This window comes from Epargyreus clarus, unplaced genomic scaffold, assembly GCF_041222505.1.
Source record: "Epargyreus clarus isolate Ecla_fem2 unplaced genomic scaffold, WU_Ecla_fem_2.2 ptg000002l, whole genome shotgun sequence".
Taxonomy (NCBI): Eukaryota; Metazoa; Arthropoda; class Insecta; order Lepidoptera; family Hesperiidae; genus Epargyreus; species Epargyreus clarus.
Window position 1 is genome coordinate 9,722,580 of NW_027332210.1, and position 20,905 is coordinate 9,743,484.

At 47.7% G+C, this 20,905-nt stretch overlaps 1 protein-coding gene across 1 annotated transcript; it reads right to left on the bottom strand.

The window, feature by feature from the left end:
* Positions 1-5,755: 5,755 nt before the first annotated feature.
* Positions 5,756-10,018, bottom strand: LOC140744727 (uncharacterized). Its single transcript, XM_073076372.1, has one exon. The coding sequence runs from the start codon at positions 10,016-10,018 to the stop codon at positions 5,756-5,758; it is 4,263 nt and encodes a 1,420-aa protein (XP_072932473.1).
* Between the last annotated feature and the right edge of the window lie 10,887 nt (positions 10,019-20,905).

The following is a 20,905-nucleotide window of genomic DNA, read 5'->3' on the forward strand; positions in this document are numbered from 1 at the left end:
CAGGCAGGGGATTTCAAAAGACGGGCCACCAAAATCGAAAAAAAAAACAATTTTTGGCTGTCAGCAATTTTTTGCATTTTTTTCAAAGAATCTTCACATTTTGGCATTTTTACCGACAATACTTTTACTTAAGTAACAACTAACCATTATTGATTTTTTTTATTTGTCGGGAAAAAAGTTTTAAATTACCTTTTAATCAATAAATATTAAGGAGCCTCGGCCCTTTCGGTTCGGAGTTTGCGGCAAATGTCTCCTTACTGAGGAGAGGTGAGGAGAAAACATTACAAAACATTTACAATTAATCCCAGCTACCCGTTCTACCAGAGCGCGGTCGCGCCTCCTGAAGACTATAGTATAAACGAGCTTTTGCCCGCGGCTTCGTTCGCGTTACGAAGTAATATTTTCATCCCCTATTTTATCCCCTTGGGGGTAGAATTAATCAAAATCCTTTTTTAGCGGATACTTCATAACATCTACCTGCATGCCAAATTTCAGCCCGATCCGTCTAGTGGTTTGGGCTGCGCGTTGATAGATCACTATGGCAGACAGTCACCTTTGAGTTATATATATTTAGATAAGTGTTACCTTTACCATACCCTTAAAATCAGAAAAGCAGCAGCGTATAAGTTGATATTGTAAAAAGCAACAATATATTTCAACACGGAACCCTAACCAACCCCCAAGAGCCTAAAATAACTGAAACAATGCCTGTTGACGAATCACAATACCTACGTAGAGAATGATGTAACATCTCTTTCAAACTCTACTTGAACTCTATGAATATTTAACTAACACTTTTTTATTAAAATATGGAGATAGCAAAAGCATGCAGTCCATCTGATGGTAAGTGGCTACTGAGTACTGGTGTACATGGATACCTGTAATCAACCCCAGACAAGATTAGGTTCTTACCTGAGGTAGGCGATAAATACGTCGTTACCCCTGGCGGACTGTGCTGGAATGCCTCGGAAAAGTATGTCTTCCTTACCACACCCTTCAAACCAGAACACAGCAGCATTTAACACTGCTGTTAAAAGCAGAAATAGATGTGGAGGTAGTGCCGCCGGAGTCGAACCACAAAGAGTTATTTCTGCCACTTTTCTTATTTAATATAAACTTTATCTTAAAAAAGTTGTATTTTGGAAATTGGAAATTGCATGTACAGCACGCGGAACTAAGTGCAAAAAGTTTTTTCATAACAACGAAATTTCTCACATTCGTCGTGCAAGTTTGTAGTCCTGGGTTCGAAGTTTGCCAGTATTTCGTGTTATATTAACATTTCAACTGAGTTTCCGAAGGAGAGGTTTTGATGAGCGACTTTAAAACTTTATTTATCTGACATTGTATTTGATATTTTACTTTGTAGTGGTAAGTGGCCACTGCCGCCCATGGACATCTGTAATCAACCCCAGATAGGATTTGATATTCATACCTGAGGTCGGCCACAGATGCGCCGCTACCCCTGAGGACTAAGCTGGAACGCCTCGGAAAATTTTGTCTCCCTTACCACACCCTTCAAAACGGAACACTGCAGCGCCTATCACTGCTGTTATTAGGTAGAAATAGGTGTGGCGGTGGTGCCGCCGGAGTCGAACCACAATGGGTTCTACCACCTTCTAATAGAACCACCTTGGAAATGTCTTATTTCCAACAATAAAAAAATCATCAGGTTCATAAACGACGAAGTAATCACCGAACAAACATAAAAAATATATATGAAAACTCCTCCTTTTTTGTAGTCGGTTAAAAATACTCAATGTCAATTAAGAAAAGATCTTTTTATTTATTCCTTAACAACTAAGTAGGAGTTGAGAGTCTACAGATATGGGAAACCTTCTCCAAATTCCTCATTCAATCAGTAACTCTTTATAAATGTGAAACGGCCCATGTATTTGGAACAAACTCAATCATAGACGCATGGACGGACCTAAATAGACCCTTTAGAGTGAAAACGCCTGGATTACTTCAAGCAAGCAGTCATAGCCTAGTGGCTAAGAGTCTCGGCCTCTCATACGGGGGCCCAAGATTCAAATCCCAGGCTCGTACCACTAATTTTTAGAATTACTCGTATGTACGTATTAGAAATTAATTATCACTTGCTTAAATGGCAAAGGAAAACATCGTGAGGAAATCTGGATGATAGAAAGTTTGTCAAGGTCTGTAATTGTACCAATTCTCACTTGGTTAGCTAACTTCACTACCTTATGGATTGCTTCGTAGTAATAATCAAAAGCATAGCAGCAATCAAAATGACCACTCCCTCACCTTACTCGGACCAAAGTTGGAAAATTTTAAAAAATGTTTTCTTGATTTGTAATTATTTTCTTAATAAATTTCTGTTTTCGGCTGCAAAGAAAATTTTGGTACCTACTTCTAATACATGTAATAAAAAAATACTAAACAGACATAGATATTCACCAAATTATATATTCTCTTTCAGGTTAAAGGTTAAAATTAGAATTAATATAATCAGAATTACAAAAATTTCCTTCTAACGTATCCTAGAATATTTAATTTCAATCAAAAGCCACTTCCAAACATCTGGTGAAGTTGAGGCGAGCTTAGGCAACTTGTTGTAACTGGAAAATTTGTTGTTGTAATCTCTAAAGTTCTAGAATATTCTTTAACTTCTACTCGCCTTTGTTATGATTTATTGAATAATGAATTTACTTTAATACTTTTTGAAGTCGAATATGACTTAATTCAATTCACATTATGACGTACTTACGAGTATTTTAATACATTGAATAGCCATTTCTCGTTCTATATTTGGATTCGGGGATCGCATCCCGGCCAAACAGATACCTAAATGTCGTATTAAATTATGTTATTTTATCTAAAATTGGTAGAACTATTTGTGATTGACTTCATAGGCACCCTCACTCCTTTTTCTGCCTAATAACAGCAGTGGATTGTTTGTTTGTTTATAAATTTAGGTATTCGCGTTTGTGTATTTTTATTTGCATGCTGACAACATAGATTAGTAAAGATACTTCGCCGCCTTGAAATTGAATGAAGCCACAAATGGCTTATTATCGTAAGTTCTTTTTTTGAATTTTTGACAAATAAAAACATTTTTAGAGAAAATTTACGAATAAATAACTAATACTGCGTAATTTACATGAATTTACATAATAAATAAATAATTATTTCAAATATTTTAGGGATATTTTAGCACGGACACGTGGCAAAACTTTTTTACGCAAGTATTTCAATTCTCAAAACTGGGTACATTCTCTAGTTAGGAGTGAGTAATCTTGGTGTAGATAGGATCACACTATCGTGTAAAAAGTCGGACTAAAGTCTTTTATTGGGCACAGGTCTTCTCTCAGATTAAGATGAGTTTTAGTACAGTCAAAAACGCTGGTTAAGTGCACACCTTTGGATACCTTTGATTGTTTAGAATACTGTCAAAAATGTTGGTTACTCGTACATTGTTGGTGTAGTTCCGGGACTAGAATAGGGCTATATAAAAAGGGGGGCTTCCGGGGTTGCGGGCGGTGCGTGAGAACTCGAACCGTCCAATAATCGACCCCTGGAAGGACGGCGGTATGTGTGGTTGCATATCGTCGTATACACCAGATGGTGTGGGAGGAGCCAAAACTGCTCCCCCAGGGCAGAGCCCGATCGGGGCATCGCGCTTGGAGGACTCCGGTCGCGTTCCGTCGGAGATCCCGGAGTTCTCCGCCAAGCGCTGAGGACGGCCACCGGGGAGGTTTTTGTGCGGTAAAAATCCCACATAAGCCGGCGTCGCTCCCACGTCGTCGGGTACGTTTTGAAGGTTTCCCCCTCGTAAAGAAAAAAACAAACGGTTACTCCTACATGCCAAAACAACAATAATTATTGCCGTCCACCGTCATGTGTTTTCAAATATACACTGGAAATTCAGATATGCTTGTTAGAAATTTCAACCCCTGATTTCGACTAATCTGAGAGGCCGAAAGGCACTAGGCTGTTCCTGGTTCAATTCCCTAAAAGTTCCGTATTCCAGAGAAATTTAATGAAAATTGCGTATAAACTGAAAAGTTTCGAACTGAATGCTGGGCAGTACGTGATTTGCCCAACTTTGCTTATTAATAGAACTTGGCTTGAATACAAATGAGTTGAAATTTGTGAAATGAATGGTTATATCGAGTTTTAAATTTAATTTAATTAAATCACACTGGGTAGGTCTAACGCCGCATGCTTACCAAACCTCAGCAAAGCGTTACAAATTTAAACGTATGGATAGAGTGTTAGGCTTGGTTCGTGTAGGTTTGAAAGTGGTTGCGACGCGTTCACAAGTTTATGCGTTTGTAGAGGTTGGAATTTGCCGCAAGTACAAAGTATGTGGATGCATATTATCATTCACATACTTTGTACATGCTTGGATGGATAACATATTTTCTCCCCCCTTATTGCAGGTGTTTGGGAAAAGATACAGGTTTTTAGTCAACCCATTGTGGACATTTTCAATCTGCCGATAAGGCGACCAAGATTTAATGACTTTTTATCAGCATCATCATCATCATCAATTGCTGTTCCATTGCTGGTCCTCTCAGAATGAAAAGGATTACGCCATAGTCCACTGCGCTAGCCAAACGCGAATTGGTAGACTTCAAATATCTTTTAAAACTCTTTTATTAAGATTTCGTAGCGATGTAGGTTTCCGGTCGATGTTTTTCTTCACCATTTAAGCATGAGATAATTTTTTTTATAATACGCATGTTGTCGCGGGGCGCTGTGTGTTCGGCGGTGTGGTGGTATGCCACGCCGCCACCTAACCTGCGACCGTATAGGGGTGCGGGCGTGATGTTGTACGGACGGCCTTCTTCCGTCCGGCGCCGGAAGCCCGCTCGTGGTGATAGTCGTCGCGTCGGGGAGTTGCGCCTGTCCCGTGCCGTAGAGAGGGTAGGTGCGGGGAAGGGGTGACGTGCAATAGAAACAATAATTGACGTGCAATAGAAACAAGAGTGTAGGCCAGCCAAAGCCTCTTCCCTATCCCGACCTAACCCCTACTTCCTCTTCTTGCGCAGGAACGCTTCCGTGTTCAGATTTTCCTTCTTCTTCCCCAGGAGTCTTCTTCTTCTCCAGGAGTCTTCTTCTTCTTCAGGAGTCGTCTTCTTCTTCGGGAGTCTTCTTCTTCTTCAGGAGTCTTCTTCGTATTCTTCTGTGCTGAGACCATGCTTAGGCCGGAAAACTGGTTTTCTGAGCTACCCCAGAGCAATACCGTAAAGAGAGCCGCGCTTTTTTAGGCCCATTTTCGTGTTATTTTCACTTTGGCTGTCCTAGTCTTTCCTCTTTATTTATTCAATTCCCAAAGTTACACATATGTATCATACATTGTTGGAATCCTTATAATTAGCCCTATCTAGCTACATAAGTAATATATTCATATCTCAATTAGTTACGAAGTTATTCCCGAAAATATTACAAAAATGTACAAGTCACGTCATTTCACATATCAATAATCCTAATTATCTCGAAATTATCATAATTGATTCTTACTATTCTTACATCAATATGAAGCTAGAAACATATTCTAGGAGATAACATAAACTTTAGAAATATAAAACATGTATAAAACTCAAAAACTTAACCTACAATACCATTTTCATAAAAATACCTAAAAACTCTAATAAAATACAACAAATGCGACCGATAGCGCCATCTACCGTGTCTTATCCCTAAACTTAAAACTTACGTAACTTGTATAAACATATTTAGTCAGACATAAAAAACAAGTTAATTACAATTATTTATAAAATATCATTCATTAGTCGCCGACATCCTCCCCCTCGTGCGTAGCACCAACTCCTGGCCCGGCGACTCCGTGCTCGTGGCTCGACGTGACGACCGCCTCCCCGCAGTCTGGTTCGCTGGTCGATGCTCCACCGCCTGTGTCGTCAACTGCTCGCTCTCCGTCACGTCGTGCTGGTACCAGTAGCACCAACTTGGAGCTGGGACGTTTCAACACGCCCCCCGTAGTGCGCACCTCCAATACCCTGGTGCGACCGTCGGGCCCAGGGAAGGTTCGGACCACCTCACCCCTCGGCCAGGCTCCTCGTGGCAGCGTGGAGTCCACTATTAGGACCGTGTCTCCACACTGCAAGTCCCTTGTGGCAGCTCTCGCGTCGACTCTTCTCGGGATCAGAGTTGGAAGATACTCTTTCACCCATCTGCTCCAGAAGTGGTCGGCTAGTCGCTGCGCTGTCCTCCATGTACGCCGGCCGGTGAGGTCTTCGTCGGTGAATGTTCCCAATCTTGTGCCGCAGGATCTTCCAATTAAGAAGTGATTGGGAGTGAGAGCACCTTCTTCGTTGTCTTCGTCGGCTTCGATGAGAGTTCTTGAGTTCACCAGGTGCTCCGCCTCCAGTAGCAGAGTGTGCAGGACTTCTTCCTTGGGATGCCTTTCCTTGAGGATGACCGCCAAGGCCGTTTTGATGGAACGGACCAGGCGCTCCCATGCCCCGCCCATATTCGGAGCCCCAGGTGGTATGAATTTCCACCTGATGCTCATCCGCTCGGCTGTGGTGATGAGGTCTTCTTTGTTGAGGCTGGCGAGGGCTTCTTGAAGTTCCTTGTTTGCCCCCACGAAGTTGGTGCCGTTGTCGCTGAAGATCGTCTTCGGCATCCCCCTTCTTGCTGCCATTCTTCTTAGCGCCAGGATCATGGAGTCCGTTGACAGAGATGCTGCCAGTTCCACATGGACGGCTCTGGTTGTGAGGCACGTAAACAGAGCGCCCCACCTCTTCTCATGACGCCGACCCACCGTGATGCTCATGGGCCCGAAGTAGTCCACGGCGGTGCATGTGAACGGCGGTTCCCCATGCCGTAACCGTTCCAGCGGGAGATTCCCCATCGGCTGGAGTCGTGGCGTGCCGCGGTACACCTTGCACCACTGACACCGATGAACCGTCGCCCTCACCGCAGACCGTAGTCCCAGGATCCAGTAGCGCTGCCTCAACTCGTTGATCACCGTCGCGTGGTTACCATGGTAGAATTCTTCATGGTAGTACGCGATGAGCAGTCTGGTGATGTGGTGCTTGCTGTCTAACACCACAGGTTTCTTGTCTTGCCGAGTGTGTCTTGCCGCGTCGATTCTTCCTCGGAGTCGTAGTAGTCCATCTTCCATGACGACATCCAATTTCTTAAGCCTGCTATTCTTCTCGAATGGCTTCATCTTCTTGACGCAGCGTACTTCATCTTGGAAGCTCTCTTCTTGGCTTCTTCGTAATAGGATCTTTTCGGCTCCTTTTATTTGGTCGGGTTCGAGGGGAAAGAATCTTCTTTCTTGGGTGTTCTTGTTCACGGGCTTCATTGCTACCTTGGCTTTCTTCTTATTTCTTTTCCAGGTAGGATCTTGACGCTCAGACTTGCGGGACACGTTCACTGCGTGTTTCTTCTTCCGGCACAGGTCGACGAACTGTAGTACTCTTGCGGTTGTTCTCACTAGTCGAGTCCAACTTGAGAACTTGACTGGGTTTGGAGTTGGATGCCGATCAACGGGCTTCGTTGCCCCCACAGTTGACCTCTCCTTCTCTTCTCCCGTGGGCTCCGCCTTGAAAGTACGTGGTTTCGGCCAATCTTCCTCCTCTTGTGCCAGGAACGAAGGTCCATTGAACCATCTGTGTCCGCTCCCGAAGTCCTTGAGCACGTCCCTCGTTACGTCGTTACTATCGAGATTCTTTACCCGACTTTCATAATCCTGCTTCAGTGCCGGATCCCCATCCAGTTTCTTTCCGATGTTCCTTAACCGGTTTTCCGCTTGCTTGTAATTGTCGGGCATTTTCCCTTCCTCGTTTTTCCATAGCAAGCCGGTCTCGAAGCGCCCATTGTCCACTCTCTTTGTCGTTTCTTCTAAAATTGCCAGAGCACTTTCTTCTATGTCTGTGGTCGGTCGACGTGGCTGGATCCCCAACGATTCCACGGCGAAATGTTCCTTGATGACCTTTTCCAAATCCTTTTCTTTAGAAGACACGTGCGCGCAGGTTACGAAGTTCACAGGTCTTGATGCTGCTCCATCGGACCCGTGTAGCACCCACCCTAGGTAGGTCAATGATGCTACGGGTTGACCTCTTTTCCCCTTGCGTGTGGCTCTGGACACGATGAGCTCCCAATTGTCTTGTCCGATTAACAACTTGGGTGACTCTTCTTCATAATACAATTGTTTCGACATTAGCTTGAGATGAGCGCATTCTTCAATTCTTCGTATTTCCAATCTCTGAGGCGTCAGGTTGATGTCATCTATCGTACGGGCCCCAGAGATGGTTCTCTTCTTGGTCTGGTGCATTCCCTTCAATCTGACGTTGACCTTCATTGAATCTTGCTTGGAGATGGTCTTCCCACCTACTGTCTCCAAGGTGAGTGCTTCCACGGGTCCTTTGAGGCCGATTTGTCTTGCAACCACAGAGTCGAGAAGCGTGACAGTTGACCCCTCATCCAGTAACGCCAGGATCCGGGCAGCTCCCTTCGGTCCATATAGCTCAACAGGAACCATCTTCAAATATGCCTTCGCTGTCCTTGCAGTGTTCACCGGGAGCATGACGTTATTCGCAATTTCTTTCTTCTCTTCGGGCTTCGGGTGATCCCATCGTTGTTCATGAAGCACGAAGTGATGCCACCGCTTACATGTCTTGCACGGTGGACGCCGACATGTTTCCTTCCGATGTCGTCCTTGGAGACACTTGAAACACATCTTCGACTTGGTAGCGACGTCCCACCGTTCCTTCATTGGTAGCTGTAGAAATTTGCGACATTCGAAGAGGTGATGCTCGTACTGGCAGTGTGGACAGGTCTTCTTTTCTTCTACTTGTTCGGACGTGGTGTTCGTGAATTGACGTCTGGGAGGCTGGCGCGACTGCTGCGTAGTCTCCTGCGTCGCGTATGGTCCACACCGGTCCGCTTCCCTGTTGAGGAACTTCATTAATTGCACCAGGTCTGGATCTTGATCTCCTGCGTCGGCGGCGAAGTCGTACCACCGATACTGCAATACCGCCGGCATCTTGCTCACGATAATCCTTACCATTTCCGGTGAGTGTAGATACTGCGGTCTTCTTAGCCCCCGTATTGTCGCGACGGTGTTGTTCACTCGACTGGCGAACACGCAGATGTCGCGCGCATTTTCGTTGATCCTAGGAAGATTCTTTACCTTTTCCAGTTCCATCAGGATCAGGGCTTCTGGTCTTCCAAACCTTCGACGAAGAGCTTCTATTACTTCTTCAGGAGGGCACTCTGAATATAATAGGCTCTTGATAGCCTCCCTTGCCGTGCCCTTAATTGACCGCCGCAGCCGCGCCATATTCTGTGCATCCGTAAACAGCGGTGCGGTGTCCTCATATACCGTCCTGAAGGCGATCCACTCTTCGCTTCTTCCATCGAAGTCGGGTAATTCATGTACGTAGTTAGGTTGCGATGCATTCCTCGGAGCAACACTAATGGCCTTCATGATGGCCTCAGCCAATTCCTTGGTCCCGTTGCTTGAAGGTTCCGCTTGGTCTTCAGGCTTGACGATAGTGACTGGAGGTTGACTGGCTCGCCCCTCCCCGGACGCCCCCAGTCGGTGCCCCTCCCCGGACACCTCCCCCTGATGCCCCTCCCCGGACATCCTCTCCACCGTCGACTGCACCCACGTGTGGATGTTCGTGTTATGCGACCAGTCTTCATCCTCGACCTCGGACTCTTCATTCTCCACCTGGACCAGCTCCCACTGCGCCTTGGCGAGTTCTGCAGCTGCCTTTGCTTCTTCCAGCTGTCGGCGCGCCAATTCCAGCTTGGCTTCCATCTCCCGACGTTTCGTCGACTTCACCGACCGCGTTTTCCGCGTTCCAGCTGTTGCAGCAGTTGGAACACCTGGAGCAGGTGGAACAGTCGCCAAGGTGCCTGAAGTGACTCTAGACTCATATGTTGTAAGCGTACCCTCAGTTGCGGTGCCCGATGTCCCCGAAGAGTCAGTTGTCCCCTGCGCGCTGTCCGTGGCGCGGGGCGCAGTCGACTGGTTCGGCGGCGAGGTTCCCCTCTGGCTCCGTGTGATTGGCATGGCGGCGTCAGTAACCCGACGATGTGACGACTAGCACGATGATCCGGCTCGAAGGACCAGCTGTTGTCGCGGGGCGCTGTGTGTTCGGCGGTGTGGTGGTATGCCACGCCGCCACCTAACCTGCGACCGTATAGGGGTGCGGGCGTGATGTTGTACGGACGGCCTTCTTCCGTCCGGCGCCGGAAGCCCGCTCGTGGTGATAGTCGTCGCGTCGGGGAGTTGCGCCTGTCCCGTGCCGTAGAGAGGGTAGGTGCGGGGAAGGGGTGACGTGCAATAGAAACAATAATTGACGTGCAATAGAAACAAGAGTGTAGGCCAGCCAAAGCCTCTTCCCTATCCCGACCTAACCCCTACTTCCTCTTCTTGCGCAGGAACGCTTCCGTCTTCAGATTTTCCTTCTTCTTCCCCAGGAGTCTTCTTCTTCTCCAGGAGTCTTCTTCTTCTTCAGGAGTCGTCTTCTTCTTCGGGAGTCTTCTTCTTCTTCAGGAGTCTTCTTCGTATTCTTCTGTGCTGAGACCATGCTTAGCAATGTGGACGTCCTACTCTGTGGCCTGAGGGGGGCCTCCAGGAGTGGGGTGTACGGGTCTCGAGGTCTCCCTCTTTACCCGGGCAATTCTCAAGGGGTCGACTGCCCCCGGTGCTATGTTCCGCCGTTAGGCGAACTTTCAGAAATAATTGATTGGGGGGGGGGGGTGGAGTGTCTTCGCGCTGCCCCGAGTGGGGTTGACGGACTCCCCTAGGTGGTCTGGGGATCCTAGCCCGTGAGCTCCCTAGGGAGCGGGCGCCCGTCGGGAGGACGAGCGTGAAGCGGCGCGATGCCCCTCAGGTGGGAGTGTGGGCCGTTGTCGGCTTTCGCGAACATTCGCACCGACATCGTCCTCACGAACTCCTCGATGGTCGGAACCCTGAGGTCTCGCGCCACCACATCGTTCCGCACGTAGCGACCGGCTCCCACGATAGCACGTAGGGCCTGGTTTTGCTGCGCTTGGATGCGTTTGCGGTTCGACTTTGCCACCAACGCGTACCATGCAGGCGCCGCGTAGGTTAACCGGGATCGGATGTACGTCTTGTACACCCTTAGTTTGGTGGATGTCGGCAGCTGAGATGACAACACCGGTCGGAGCATCGCCCGTGCAGCACGGGCCTGGTGAATGACGTGGTTCACCTGAGGCACCATGTGCAACGAGCGATCGATGTGACATCCCAGGTACCTAACCGTGGGCTGCCAAGCTACTTCCCGATCACGGAAACGTAGCGGCGACGGCATAGCACGGTGTCGGCTGAACAGTGTCGCGACCGTCTTACCGACGTTGACGGTCAGCTTCCACTTGTCCAGCCACTCTGGTAGCAAGTCGAGCAGCCGCTGCATCCTCGCGACCGCCAACTCGGGACTGCGCGAAGTGGTGAAGTAGGCGCTGTCGTCCGCAAACAGCGCTAGAACGGCATCATGCTCCCACTCTTTGAGGTGACCCTCTAGAGTGGGGATGTCGTTGGTATAGAGGGAGTAGAGGAGCGGCGAGAGGCAGCTGCCCTGCGGGACTCCTGCACGAATGGGGCGGGGGTCGGAATCATGGCCCTCTACCGACACGAAGAACTGCCGCCCATCAAGAAACGACGCTACTAGCCTACACAATAGCGCCGACACCGGCGACTCCAACAATTTGAAGACGAGACCAGCATGCCATACACGGTCGAAGGCCTTCTCGATATCGAGGAAGACCCCGACAGTGCATCGCCCGCGATTGGTCTCGCCTGCCAAGTGGTGGAGTACCCGTGTCAGTTGCAGCGTAGTCGAGTGGCCCGCACGGAAACCGAACTGTTCGTCCCTTACAGCAAGTGACCGCGACAGTCGTTTCAATGCGAGCCTCTCGAAGAGCTTTGCTATGGTAGGTAGTAGCGTGATGGGTCGGTAGCTTTCCGGGAGACGTCTGTCTTTCCCCGGCTTCGGGAGGACTATGACCTTCCCCAACTTCCAGATGGTCGGGAAGTAGCCCGTGCGGAGGACACCGTTAAAGAGCCTGGTCATGGCGACCAAGGCTCCCCTAGGCAGCATTCTCAACGCTAAGTTGGGGATCCCGTCGGGGCCTGGCGCCTTGCGCTTATGTAAGCGCGCAGCGACCTTCCGCGTCTCCGAGGGCGAGATGAACTCCAATCCCTGGGGTGGCGGTGTCGGGCGTCCGACGAAGTCCTCAACCCACGCCTCCACTACCTCATGGTGTTCTTCGACAGCGCCTACGGGGGTTTGAGAATTGCTCGAACAAGTGCTCCGCAAGTATCTCCGCCCGTTCTCTCGGCGCAAAGCGTCGCCTGCCCTCTCCGTCTAGAAGCGGGCAGACGGCCGCCCTAGTGCGAGTGAGCTGTCTGTTGAGGTGGTGCAGAGACCTCTCGTGTTCGCCCGCCTGGTCCACATAAGCGTCCCAGGCGGTGCCACGGTAGGCACTCATCTCGCCAGACAGCCCCTCCGACAGTGCGTTGAGCTCACGCTTGATCCGGGGACAGCGGGTGTGCGCCCAAAGCTTTCGCAGCAAACGCTTTTTGTAAAGTTTGGCCTTTAGACGAGCTGGGAGGTCGGGTTTGTGGCTCTCCACCGGTTTGTGATCGGTGGACGCCGCCAAAGCATCTTTAAGGGTGTTTGTTAACAGGTGGGCGGCGGCTTCCACCCCTTCCGGGGTGGAGAGCGAGCCACTGAACTTTAGGTTTGCCAATTCGGCCTGGTACTTCTCCCAGTTCGTCACGCGGCGGAACCGGGGCGGTGCTACACACTCCGCCCCCAGACCAAGCGTGATTAGAATGGGGAGGTGCTGTCCGTCCAAGTCGTACAGCACCTCCACACTCACCGGGCATTGGAGATTCCTGTGGAGCACTATGTCCAGGACATCGGGACGATGGGACTCGGCCGAGGGGATGTGCGTGGGTGCCTCTGGCCCAAGCACCTCATAGCCCATCGCCTCGGAGTCATGGTGCAGTTTGCGTCCCGCTGGGTTGACCGTGCGCGAGCCCCAAGCCGGATGCTTGGCGTTAAGGTCGCCGGCCACCAGGGTCGCAATACCATCGTCCAAGATGTTAGCGATGTCCCGCGGGTCAAAGAGGGGACCAGGTGGGCGGTAGGCCGCAAACAGCCGCAGGTCCCGGCCCGCCATGCACACAGATACCCCTATGGAGCGAGTCTGGGTGAATGACGGGAGCGGTAACTCGTCGTGTACCACGTCGCGTCGGACCGCAACCGCCGTGCCCCTAAAGGGATGACCGGACGGCGCGATCTCGTCACGGCGGTACACGAAGTAGTTCGGCAGTCGGTAGCTCTGAGCGGGGCGGAGTTTGGTTTCGCCCAGGAGCACGACGTGGACGCCCTGCTCCTGGACGAGGTGTCTCAACCCCTGCTTACTGGCGGGAGAAAGCCCTCCCGGGTTCCAATATAGTAGCTTAAGTTGTACTACCATATTGGAACCCGAAAGTTTCGGCCAATGTTCTTTTAATCGCCCCCACGAGGTCCGGGTACCGGGCGATGGCCTCGCTTATGGTGGCTATTGCCGCCACAAGGTCATCGGCCGACGTCTGTATACCCAGAGCCTGTAGGGGACGAGGTGCAGGGGTTGGAGTACGTGTCGTCCTGGGGCGCGGCACAGGGCGAGTGGGTTCCTCGCTCAGTGCTACCGCTTGCCTCCGCGGCGGCTTACTCCTACCATGCTGTTGGTCGCCCACCTCCGCGCCAGCTGAGGCTGGGAGGGCGGGCTGCGATGGAGGTTGAGGGGGAGCGGCGGGGGCCGCGGGCTCAGGTTGGGTGCGTGGCGTCTTCTTCTTCCTGCTCCTGCTTGGCCGGTGTTCTGGCGCCGCAACACTTGGTGCGGCAGGGGCAGGGGCGGCAGATGTTGTCGCCGCTGGTAGCGCTTTGCGCTCCCGGGCCCTTTTCTTCCTGTCGCGGCGCGCCTTACTGACGCACACGCGACCGGAGGGAGGGTTCGCCGGCGCCATGAGAGATGCACCCTCTGTTCCCGCGTACTCCTCCACTACCCTTCTGGGCGCGGGTCCCCTAGTGGCGGACGGCGCGCGAGGCCGGACAGCGGGTGCTGCACCGGAGGTGGTAGGTGGTGCTGTGGGTCTAGGCGGTGGGTACTGCATCCCCCTGACCCGGGCCATTTTCCTCAGGTACGAACAACGTCTGTCGTTCGCAGCGTGGGACCCGGAGCAGTTGGCGCAGACCGGCACCGCGTCCTTCGGTTTTGGACAATCCCGGACCAGATGATATCCCGCGCAGCGGATGCACCTGGCCGGCCGGTGACAGTGCACCGAGGAATGGCCTACCGCTTGGCAACGGTGGCACTGCGGGGGGCCGTAACGACCCCGCCATCCCTCGATGACTATCCCCGGCATGTTGAGCAGCTCGGTTACCCTATAAAGGCGCGCGAGCTGCTCTTCGCCCATGCGATCCAGCTGCACGTAATATATACAGCCCGGTTTGTCCCGCCTTGGTGTTATGGGCCGCGTGAATCGCGCCGGGAAGTCCAGGCCGGTTAAGGCTTCTGTGACTCTCTCTGGGTCTGTTCCTCCCGGTAGGCCGCGGATCGCCACCTTGGTGGGACGCTCGTCCGTTTGGGAGTAACAGTACCAGGAGAGTCCCGGTTCCGTTTCCGACAAGTCGGTTAGGTACCTCTGGACGACCCGGTACTCTTCAGGCGTTTTTGGAAGGAATCGCACCCCCTGCCCTAGCGGCTTCGCGCTTGGAGCATGGCCGAGAATTGCCCTGAGGTTCGCAAAATGCTCCACCCAGTTAGGGAACCGCTCCGCCACTAGCGGAGGGTATGCCTTGACGGCTGGCGCAGTTGGACCCTTTGTGGGCTTGCCTTGCGGCGGTGGTGGGGACTTGGGTTTTGGTGAGGCCGGGGCCCTCAGAGCCGCAGCGTAGGACGTGCTGGGTTGGGGCGCAACGACGGCGCCGAGCCGGTCCCAATGTCCACTCTCGTTGGAGGCCATGGAAATGGCCGAAACGGATGGGGGCCGAGTGTGGATGTCGGCCGCGGGCGGGCCCACTGGCGAAGAAGCCGATGCCAGTGCGGCATATGATGTTGAGTCCAGCGTGTCCGCCGGACCGCCCGCTTCGGTTGGAGATGGTCGCGCCGGTATCGGCGAAGGCGCCGGAGTCGACGAAGGTGACGAAGACAACGAATGTGCCTTAATCGGCGAAGGTGGAGAGGGGGACCGCGGGGGACTAGTGTGGGTGATGTGCCCTACCGGTGTTGGTGTTGGTGTGTGCGGTCTTACCCTGTCAGACACAGCAGCAGACACAGCAGCAGCAACAGCAGCGCCAACTTCCGCTTCCGCTTCCGCTTCGCTCTCTCTGGAGTCCTCATAGGCCTCGTCCCCGGATGTGCTGGGAGAGGCTGGCATCCTTGGAGGCTGGTGGACATCCTTGGTTATCACCACCCTGGCAGTCTTAGCTGCCGGGGGTGGGGATGAGGATTCCCTCCTGGTGGTCTTGAGGGGCCGCCGGGGGCCAAGCTCAGCCATGTCCGAGGTCGATGGTCTTTCGGGGGAGGGCACCGGTTGTTTGTGTCCCTTTCCGGGGAGCGCAAACTGCACGGCCAGTGGTCCCTGGACCGGTCGGTACTCCTGGGTGAATATATTTCTCTGTACCACCGTCCTGGCCGGCGCCGGTTTTCGTTGAATTTTTCCGCGGCGGTCTCTTTCCACCGGTGCCTCTCTCTCTGCCCCCGATGTGGAGCTGAAGGAGGGTACCTCGAGAAAAGTGCCGCCGTCTCCTTCGGTTGGGACTTCTCGCTCACCCGCAGTTCTGCCGCGAGGTGAGGGTAGTTTGGGATCCGGGTACTTTTCCACCGTTTCCTCCGGATCGATGCCGCCGTCCCTGTCTTCGCGGGCTTCTGCGGTTTCGACCGTGGGCTTCCTCGCGGTGCCCGACGGTGGCCGCCTCGGCTTAGATGAGCGCATTCTCGAACTCGCGTCCGTCCTGACGCGTGGCTTCTTTCTCCACTCGAAAGCCGCAACACCGGGGCCCTTTGCTCATCAAAGGGGTGGTGTTGCGGCGGGGGCTCTCCTCTTCGGATTCCTCCCGGCTACGGTTCCGGAACACCCAAGTCGTCGCCGACGTATGGTTACACTGACTTACCTGAAATGCCCAGAGACCTACGGAAGTCGGTGCCGAACGCATAGCAGTTGCACCATGCTTAGGCCGGAAAACTGGTTTTCTGAGCTACCCCAGAGCAATACCGTAAAGAGAGCCGCGCTTTTTTAGGCCCATTTTCGTGTTATTTTCACTTTGGCTGTCCTAGTCTTTCCTCTTTATTTATTCTATTCCCAAAGTTACACATATGTATCATACATTGTTGGAATCCTTATAATTAGCCCTATCTAGCTACATAAGTAATATATTCATATCTCAATTAGTTACGAAGTTATTCCCGAAAATATTACAAAAATGTACAAGTCACGTCATTTCACATATCAATAATCCTAATTATCTCGAAATTATCATAATTGATTCTTACTATTCTTACATCAATATGAAGCTAGAAACATATTCTAGGAGATAACATAAACTTTAGAAATATAAAACATGTATAAAACTCAAAAACTTAACCTACAATACCATTTTCATAAAAATACCTAAAAACTCTAATAAAATACAACAAATGCGACCGATAGCGCCATCTACCGTGTCTTATCCCTAAACTTAAAACTTACGTAACTTGTATAAACATATTTAGTCAGACATAAAAAACAAGTTAATTACAATTATTTATAAAATATCATTCATTAGTCGCCGACAACGCACATACTCGTAACTGAAAAATCAGCTGTGCCTGTCTACGATTCGGAACTCGGATTCCTCGATCAATAGGCGACTTTCTATAACTGTTTTTATCCATTCTTTAATTACCTTTATCCATTGGTAGTTAAAATCAAAGGTTTAGAACGTCCTCCGAAATATAGAAGGAAGCATCTTTAGCCTATAGCTAACCTATCTAACTCTTGACCTCAGTATATTACTTACCTTCGTAAACCAATTACGATATACTCGTACAAGCAAGACGCCGTGCGTCAGTCCATTATAACTGTAACTGTCGAACATTTTATGTAAACTTCCAAAAATAAATCCATCACCCGTCATTAGCTAAGTGGCTTCGAATTTGGAAACGGGAACTTTATCGAAGTAATGTATCGGTCGATTGATTTTGCGATACTCTGTAGGATAACCACTATTTTGTCTGGACTAATGTCCAGATAATTTTGTTTTACCTGACAATTTATATGTGCAGTTTCTTAATATTTTTGAAGTTATGTTTTGATTGCCTATATTACGAGTAATTTAGAACTTAATGATTCGACTTCGGTGGTTTTTATAACCGCCGTATTATTTCTGCCTTATAACAGCAATATTAAACGCTGTATTCTGGTTCAAACACATGTGGTTTTCAACATTAATTCTCAGGGATAGCATTCATGGACGACTTTTTTATAATATAGGAGTAGCAGACAAGCCTGCAGTCCACCTAATGGTAAATGGCTACTCCGCCCATGGACATCTGTAATCAACCCCATATTCGTACCTGAGGTCGGCACCAGATGCGCTGCTAAGAGGACTAAGCTGGAACGCCTCGGACAAAGTATGTCTCTGACAACCTTTAAACCATAACACAGCAGCGCTTTAAACTGCTGTTATGAGACAGAAATGGGTGCAGCGGTGCTGCCGGAGTCGAAACATAGTGGTTTCTATCACATCAAGTAGGACTTCTATTCTATATCAACTCTCGGTTACAAAGTATTTAATACAACACTATTACATTATTCGAGTTTCTTAGTGTAATGAGTTGACTTTTGACCTTATTAATTATTTAAATAATAAAATTAATAAATAACAGTCGGATATTATTTACACTGCAAATGCATAAACAATATTGTTTTAAACTTTCTAACTGGAATATTCGATTATAAGGGCTAATAATACAGTAATAGGTTCTCCTAATAATATAGGTAAGTGTAGGATCCCGATTTTTTCTCAAATATGGGAACCCTATAACCAAATGCTCGAGGGAAATCAGCAAAGATTTTGATAAGGTCTTGGGAAAAGTACAAAGGTTAAGGGTGTTATTTTTACATATTTTAGTTAATTACGAATTTGTAATCTTTAATTGAACCATGTCAAACTGTTTATGATTTAAAAAGTTTAGCCCTTAGGGTATAAGTATTTTTTGTTGAAAATAATCTTAAGCTAAAATATGCCTCCCTCTATAAAAATTAGTATAGTTCAAAAAACTAAAAAACACGCTTTTATGACAATAAAATCAACTAAAAGGTAGAAAATAATTTTCAATCTAGGAATCAATTAAGGAACAGTAAATTGTATAATTGTGAAAAAAGCGTGGAGTGCTCCTCTTATCAATTTTCGAAAAGCACCATATATGTATATACATACAACATGTAGGTATGTATATACAGCATGTATTTATATACATACAACCCAAGCTAAAAAACGATTAAAACGTGTTAAAACGATTACCTAAATCTATTAATAGTTAGTTAAAGTTAAAGTTGATTAAAATTAAAGTTAATCACCAATGTTTGGTTGCAATTACGTAATTGCGCTCTAAGTGCCAGATCTGTTCAATGAACAATTTTCAGAGAATCAGGAATCGATGGTTGGTTGGTTCTATTTAGATTTCTGTGAATATAATGTTATGTGCATGTAAGTTTAAGTGGGTTATTTAGGGTTATTTTAATTATGTACCTACGTGTAGGCCAATATATTATTATATATGAGTTTACATTAGGAGTAAATTAGTTGAATTTAAATTAAAGATGTTAAATTTTGACTACATTTATTTAGCCATCCAAGACACAGGTATATGTTTCGGGGGCGGGGAGCAGACTAGTAACACAGCGTTCCCACGAACCAAGCGAATACGATCGCCATTGCTAACCATGCACATTGCACTTGATTCGTAGAATCGTTACATACGAATATTTTTTAAAGTTATAACATTCAAAAACGCTCCAAAAAGTGTTTTCTTTGCATGCATGCATTGTCGACTCCTTTTATGTCGCAGATGTCCATAGGCGACGGTTATCACTTCCCATCAGGTAGCCCGTAGCCTCATAGTTTAGATATAACTCATAGATTAGTAAAGATTACTCATTCCTAACAAGAAAATGTACCCAGTTTTGAGAATTGAAATAGTTGCGTAAAAAAATTTTGCCACGTCTCCGTGCTAAAATGTCCCTAAAATATTTGAAATAATAATTTATTTATTATGTAAATTAGGCAGTATTAGATATTCACTCGTAAATTATCTCTAAAAATGTTTTTATTTGTCAAGAATTCAAAAAAAGATCTTACTAAAATAAGCCGTTTGTGGCTTCATTCAATTTCAAGGCGGCGAAGTATCTTTACTAATCTATGATATAACTATTAAAAAAAAACTTCAATATGTCTCTTCAAAGCGCCTGAAGTCCATAAGATTTGACAAATTATAATATCTTCGTCGCCCTCTCGTATCAATTCAATAAAATATTAAAATATGATGCTAAGGCGTTTAGTAATTATTTTTAGAATTATGTAATAGATGGTGTTGTAACACTTCCTTGATACGTAAATATCAAAAGGTATTTACGCCATCTGTCGACATTTTCCAAAACTACACCGCCGGGTATGATATCACCCTTCAATAAGTTATAAGTAATGGCCACTAGATGGCACTATAGTAAAGAAAATTAAGTGATAAATGTAGCAAATATAATGTGAAAATTACTTAATACAAATCATATAAGATGGAATTCATGACTTGTCACCTGATAAAATATATTAATTTAAGTGTAACTTGTATTATATCATTGAATATATTATTTTGTTTTTTTTTGTTATTAAAAGTAAGCTTATCCAATAATTAATAATGCTAGGCCGTAAAATATGTTGTCCTGACCGTATAGTAACTCGAAGGTGATCCGAATGTGAAGGTACCACCAACATACGTTTGCCTAATAACAGCAGTGTTAAGCGCTGCTGTGTTCTAGTTTGAAGGGTGTGGTGTAAGGGAAACATACTTATCTGAGTAAATCCAACTTAGTCCTCAGAGGTAGCAACATATCTGAGGATGAACGCAGGTAGGACGTGTATCTTATCTGGTGTTACTTTACAGATGGCTATGAATGGCAATAGACACGTACCATCAAATATACTGCATGCTTTTTTATAATATAGGAGTAGCAGACGAGCATGCAGTCCACCTGATAGTAAATGGCTACTGCCGCCCATGGACATCTGTAATCAATCCCAGATAGGATTAGATATTCCTACCTGAGGTCGGCCTCAGATGCGCCGCTACCTCAGAGGACTAAGCTGGAACTCCTCGGAAAAGTCTGTTTCCCTTACCACACCCTTCAAACCGGAACACAGCAGCGCCTAACACTGCTGGTAGAAATAGATGTGGCTGTGGTGCCGTCGGAGTCGAACCACAAAGGGTTCTACCACCTTCAAATTAATACCTACCAGCGATACTTTCTTATTCTACTTACCTGCTTATATTTCCTTCTACATTATAAATAAAAGAAACAGAAAATTCTAAATTGTATTAAATGCTATAAATACACAAACCATCACAATAAATAATTTTATTACATTATTTTTTGTTCACTCCATATAATAATTATTATATGTATTAATAATATACATTATTTTATAGGCACATTCATAATAATAGTACATAACAATTTCTTCAAACAAGACCCAACCAAGTTATTAGTTTCCGACATAACAGTTATCAAACCGGGTACCCGTCGAACTTGAGACAGCTGTTCTGTTGGCGAACTATTTCTGACAATATCTAACTTCTGACAGCACTATTATGTACCGTAAAATGTATGGACGACCACGGAATA